Here is a 6812-nt window from a genome sequence, read left to right on the forward strand (position 1 = left end):
CCGTGCCAAGTTTCCAGTTCCAGGAGAGCCGCGCCGAGCCGCGACTCCCGAGAAGACCTTGCCTTGTTACTGCGACTTCCTTGTTCCTGAATCGAGATTGACTTCGCTTTGTTTACCTTGCTCCTTTGACTTTGCTACGGGATTTTCCAAGTGGATTTGCAGTGTTTGTTTTCCACTATTGTTTCATGGACAAATTTTGATATCTAAGGGAAGCTATCGAGCTTCACTTGTGGATTACAAATTGGACATTGATGAACTCTTTCTGAATTACAATAGACAATATATTATAGACTATTTCTTATTTTGACTTTCCACCTTAAATGCGCATAGACCTATATATTTACTCTTGTGTATAACAGCTTGTGTGTTATATTGGCTCCTGCCTGGTTTTCGAGTGCTCACGCTGCCTTGGGGTGCAACACCGTCCTGGAAATGTCCTAGGATGGTGCAAGAAGCTAATGTGATGAGGTCCTTCAGTGAGTTGTGGACCAAGCCAAAAGAGGGTGTCTCCTCTGATATTTCAGAACAATCAGTTCATGATCTACCTCTGCCAACTCTTCTCAACTTCCTCAAATTACTCCAGCTTTATAATGTCCATGTTAATTTTATTACCAGGCATGACCCTTTTAAATGGAATGTTTCCCAAGAAATCGGAGGAGACACTTCAGACCAATTTTAATTTCCAGCTGTCTAGATCATTTTGATTCTAGCAGCAAAGTCTATGCAATTGAATGGCTGAATGAATGTGAAACCTCTGAATGCCTAGAACAGTTTGCACTCCAGTTTGCACAAGGGAAGGAAGCATTTGGCAAAGAATAGTATTCATACTCGTGGGCAAACTGAGAATTGAGTAAAGATGCTGAGATTAAAGAAGATGAGGGAAGATGCCTAACCAAGGGATCCAAATCACATGCTTTCCATATGGTTTCCATCCCACTGCAAATAACAGCTTATCTTATTGCTTGCTTTTATTAATCCTTTCCCGTATAGGCTGCTATTTTGATTGTTCTCAAAGTTATTATGTTTGTACTTCACACCTCTAACCTGTATGTGGAAAGGTAATGCAGAAATGCTTGAAATGAAAACATTGGAGTGGTTGACATCAGAAGAAAAGTGCCAAGAAGAGCTGGTTTTTGTGTAGATATGTAAATCTTTGTTAATTTCATTCCTTAATGCAAGAACAAATAATTTCAGCATGTGGTCTTGTAATTGCTGAATGGGATGTCAGTCATTGTTTTCCAGAATTGAGAGGAGGCAAACACTAATAAGTATTCTTCACATCTCTTTTGCCGCCTACTGCTCAGAGCTGCTACAATTGCAGGGGAATTAACTATTCCTTTTTGGGAACCTCTGCAAATAACGGGGAAACCATTCACAAACACCTACCATCTTGTCTAATTAAACCATTGGTGAATGTTGCAATTCCCTCCAAGATGAAATCAGCCAGATATATAATTGCTTTAATTTTGGCTAGATTGTCCCCATGGCTAATAACATGGTTTCAAATTTAGAAATGTAATCCAGGCTTGAATTATTTTGAGATTAAGATGACATTAATTGAGAAGGCTGTAATTTATAACCATTTGTATTGGCCTAATGAATGTTGGAAGGGGAAAATGTCCTGGCAGTAATATTAGGAATGTTTTGTTTGTGCTCCTGCATACATTGTGTATCATAATGGGGTTTCTTTTTTTAAAAAAAATACACAGAAATATATTTGTATCTTTGAGACCTAAACACTTCCTCAGAAATATACATCATTAATGAAATACCCTAACCATTTAATTTCATTTTCCTAGGGTTCAAGTGCTGATTGGCTCCTTCCTGCCATTCAATGCATTGCTAATATAATTGCAGAGAAGAAGATGCAGAAAATCAAAGACTATCTTAAAGACTTGTCTCAGAACTATCCAGACATGAGGTATGTTGTACTAACTTTGTTCAAAGTGAATAGCTCAGGCATGGGTAGACTTCAGGACTCCAGGTGTCTTGGACTTCAACTCCCACAATTCCCAACAGCCGGTAGTCTGTTAGGAATTGTGGGAGTTGAAGTCCAAAACACCTGGAGGGCTGAAGTTTGCCCATGCCTAGAATAGCTGGAAGTGTGTGTTTTCTGTCTTGCTAGTGACAGATTATACGTACAGTACTACACTATTTCTGCTCAGAAAGTAGGGTGCAAAGTACTTCTTTGCACAAATGTACCTTCAAAATATATGCAATTTCAGCCCAGGAAAATGGAAATAAATAGCATTTCATGATAGGAAGAAATAAGGGAACTTTACTTGTGCCACCCACCCAAAAACCACCCAATCCAACACCAAGGCTGACTTGGACTGCAGACATAAAATAACAGATCCCCCCCCCCCCAAAAAAAAGTGTAAAAGGTTGATATTTTGAAGCAACTTGAAACCCTCAGGGGTGAGTTTCAGCTTGAGTTAAAAATATTAGATTGAAATCCTCAAAAACATATCTAGATCTATCTATCCTAGATCAGTGGTTTCCAGCCTTAGGGCCTCCAGATGTTTTGGACTTTGGCTGCCGCAGTTCTTAACAGCTGGTAAGCTGGCTGAGATTTCTGGGATTTGAAGTGCAAAGCACATGGAGGCCCAAAGGTTGGGAACCACTGATCTGGATAGATATAGATAAATAGATGGATGGATGGATAGATTGATAGATTGATAGATTGATAGATAGACAGACATTTGCCCCCGTAGACAGCGTGTGGGTAATGCAAACTACATTAGTGGAAACCCTACAATTGTTCACCAATGAAAATGGACAGGATAGTTTCAGTTGCTACAAACTGAGTTCAAAGTACAAAAGTAGTTCAACTCCAAAGGGGTATGAAAAAAGGATGGGGCAAGTTATGAATTAGGAAGATCATGCAAACTTGGAGAGACTGTTACTTCTCTCTGCTGAATTAGCCCTGTGCAAACTAGTTTTGCTCTTCAAAATCAGTTTGAAACATAACTGAAATAATATGAGGGAGAAAGAAACTACAGTAGAGTCTCACTTATCCAACATAAACGGGCCGGCAGAATGTTGGATAAGCGAATATGTTGGATAATAAAGAGGGATTAAGGAAAAGCCTATTAAACATCAAGTTAGATTGTGATTTAACAAATGAAGCACCAAAACATCATGTTAGACAACAAATTTGACAGAAAAAGTAGTTCAATACGCAGTAATGCTATGTAGTAATTAGTATATTTACAAATTTAGCACCAAAATATCACAGTGTATTGAAAACATCGACAACAAAAATGCATTGGATAATCCAGAACGTTGGATAAGTGAATGTTGGATAAGTGAGACTCTACTGTATAACATTTCAAAAGCATCAGAAAAAAGGGATAACAGAGAATTAATTGGGACTATTCTATCAAATCTGGGCAGTTGGAGGGTATGTTAGTGCAGTCATCCTCCATATTCGCTCCCATGAAAATGAAAAAGGCAAATAACAAAATTACTAACTTTTTTACCCAGGAGACCACCTTTTTTTTAGAAAGTTCTAGGCTTCTCAGCATGTATGGTCACTTTCCAGTGAAAGCTGATCTCAAAATCACACTGGAACACACGTTCTCTCTAGAAATCCGTAGATCTTCCAGAATTACCTACGGAAGTCATAACGTCGTGCTGGAGAACCTATACATTTCTAGAGATAACATGTTAATCAATTCCATGAAGTCATAACCACAGATGGGGGAGAATGGCTTTACAGTTTGCATACACTTCTCTCAAATCACCTTTTTGGGAGGCAAGTTGCTGCATTCTTCTTCAGGATACTTCTTAAGAGCCCTTGATATTGTACACATCATCCGTTCTTGAACTCTGTTGAAAGTTCCTAGACATCTTTCATCTCAGAAGCATGTGAGACTACAGAAACAATCTTTGCAAGATTTTCTTTAGACATGCAAAAGAAAACGATTGAGGGTCAATGCTCATTTTTGTCCCATGATAATTTGGACGATATTTGTCAAGAAATGTTGGGAGTATCTCATGTATTATCCAGTTTGTTGTTTTCCATGTCCATTTTGTTTCCTTGTGAGCAACTTCTAAAAGGCTGCATGTACTAAAAACTTGCATGTACATGGTTGATGCAAAAATTGAGTCTGTACTAAGCTGTTTTGTTTCCTTTTGTACTTTTGCAAACAATGGAGTTCCCCTTCTAACAGTTTACTCTGTTTCCGTGCACTTTGCAGAAAGGAACACATCTCAGCTATTCTGGCCCTTCAGGGAATGGGGCGAAACAAAAGAAACTCAATTACTGACCAAATGGATGGACCTCCAGAAGAGTTAGAAATCGGATCTGATAAAATACTCTTTGCTGAAATTGAACTTCAAAATACTGCCTGTTGCTTTTAAAAAATCTGTGTATGTGAGATGTATCACTAAGTTTCTTTTCAACTACAAATAATTTTATTGTACAAACCCAAGATCATGATAGAAAGGTATAAAATGACCAGAATAGTACCTTTAGAGTAGATAAGAAACAGAAGAAACTAAACAAAGGTTATTATTAGTTAGTTTATGCTGAGTGACTCCAATGAATGCATAACATGTAAAGGGACCCTTTTTGTTTTGGCTGCAAAAAAGATCTGAAAGAGACAACTAGTTAACATCACTGTATCTTTCTTTTCATAGTATATGGTAATAGGGACTTCAGTTATCCAAGAAATGTTCTATATGTAACTGAAACAACACCTTCCCTGCACATGAAAAAAAAAATTAAAGGGCCCAGAGAAACCCTGATGAGATTTTCAGAAATATTAGAAGAGTTTTGAGAAGAAAAAATCCTTTAAGAGGAAAAAGGTATCACATAATAAATCAATGGTAAGCACACTGAGTTGACATGAAATGCAAACTTACCCAAAGAAAATCATAACATGTTGACAGATTTTCCTGGTACAGTGAGGCCTCCAGCTAGATAAACATGAACTAAAGTACTCCATACTGCTATTTATTAGACTATGGTGGACTCTCTTTCGAAGTGATCAAACAAAAGTTGTATGATCATCTTCAGGACTGCATGGTAGAGGTTGGAATAGATGGCCTTTGTGGTCCTTGACCGCAGTTAGATTATGTGACTCAATGTTTTTATGTTGTGATTCACCTGGAGAACTTTGATTATTGGGCAGTATGGGACTGTAGCACATAAGTACAAATCAATTGCTCAAAATCAATACATGTTTAATTCCTCTGTCAATACAGGAAATTTATATTGTCCTCAATTTCTCTAACTGGATACTCTCAGTATGTTTTGAACTATATGTCCTATTATTCCCAGTAAGCATGGGCAAGGGAGAGGGATGATAGGCTCTGCACTCCATTACGTTCTGGTAAATATTTTTTATTTAATATATTATTAAATTATTTCAACTCTTTTATCCTGCTCTTCAGGCTAAAAACAAACAGCAAGATTCCCAATAGACAATTTACTGAAATATATAATCAGTGCCTGATTACAGTCTAAAAGATATGAAATGCAAAGAAAGTGACAAAGGGAAGGGGGCACAAATAATTGTGATTTTTGTTGATTTAGTCACCCAGATGGAAGGGAATTTACATTCTACCTTGCAGCACACTTTTAGCAGAAGATTTCAGGAATGATAAATACATAATAAAGCATACATATTATTGCTGAAACTGTAGTCCTTCTCGAATTTAGTAATTCTAATAATTTCTAGATACATTTGCTTGTCTTGTGTGAGTCAGACACTGATAGCATTTGTAAAAACAAAAATGAAACTACCTCATTGAGAAACTAACTAAGTTGATTAACTTGGGTTGAAATTCAATTTGTCTATGTGGTTGGGAAGAGCGTTTTATGTGAAATAACAGTTTTCTTAAAATCACGAGACTGGTTCACATTCTACACAGCAAGTATGCTTTTTGCCTTAGGCTGTTCAATATATCTCTCAACAAAGTTGCTGTGATGATATAATGAAGAAGAACAGGTATATCACCATTTGCTCTTTGGAAGAAGAATAGAATATAAAGGCCAGGAATTGTGTAAATGACAGCTCTACTGGTGTATGTACCCTATATACCCATATATAAGTCTAGAAATGTTAATCCAGAAAACCTGGATCAATCTATTTGTGACTCAATGTAAATACTCTACCTTAATATAAAAAAGAAACACATCCAACACTTTCTTCACCTGGCTTTTTTTAATGTCTTGTGAAGGCATAGGGCAGTTGGCTTTCTGGCATGTCATTGATTCTTCTCCTTCTCTGAGAATTGACCCTCAACTTATCTGTGGGCCATATCAAAATCTATCATTTTGGCCCCCAAACCCACCTTCTATTTATACATGAGGTCGACTTATACATGAGCCTATGTCATAATTTTGGAATGTTGCAGAAGGAGGTAGAAGAGCCTTTGCTTAATATGATTTTTGTGTAATTTAGAACTCATTTTTTCTGAATAATGGTGCCTTACATATTTGGCTGAACCAACCCATAGAATCACTCTGGAGGAGCTAGAAAAGTGTCCTTTTGCTAGGCCTCCAGTGCAATTCTTTGATCAACTTCTGGTGAAACTTCTGGCTTTCTTCAATGCCTAGATTTCATGCTCATACCTTGGTGTGCAATAATATATTGTTGTACTTGATGATCTTTTCCAGTTCTTTCATAGTCTTAGTTTTCATCTGATTTATTAGATAATGTCTTAATTTTGATTAATTAATGAACTTAGATAATAATAATAATAATAATAATAACAACAACAACAACAACAACAACAACAACAACTTTATTTTTATACCCCGCCTCTATCTCCCCAAAGGGGACTCAGGGTGGCTTACATGG

The 6812-nt window shown here is 37.1% G+C and overlaps 1 protein-coding gene across 3 annotated transcripts in view; it reads left to right on the plus strand.

The window, feature by feature from the left end:
- exoc3l4 (exocyst complex component 3 like 4) overlaps positions 1–6151 on the plus strand; it is a 57562-nt gene extending 51411 nt beyond the window's left edge. For all 3 annotated transcript variants that reach the window (XM_008115740.2, XM_008115739.2, XM_016995508.2), the window contains 2 exons: positions 1800–1921; positions 4203–6151. In XM_008115740.2, the coding sequence (XP_008113947.2) occupies positions 1800–1921; positions 4203–4365 (285 nt within the window). In that variant the 3' untranslated portion in view covers positions 4366–6151. The remainder of the gene's footprint in view (positions 1–1799; positions 1922–4202) is intronic.
- Positions 6152–6812: the final 661 nt, after the last annotated feature.

The sequence above is a fragment of the Anolis carolinensis genome, chromosome 1 (assembly GCF_035594765.1).
Source record: "Anolis carolinensis isolate JA03-04 chromosome 1, rAnoCar3.1.pri, whole genome shotgun sequence".
Lineage (NCBI taxonomy): Eukaryota > Metazoa > Chordata > Lepidosauria > Squamata > Dactyloidae > Anolis > Anolis carolinensis.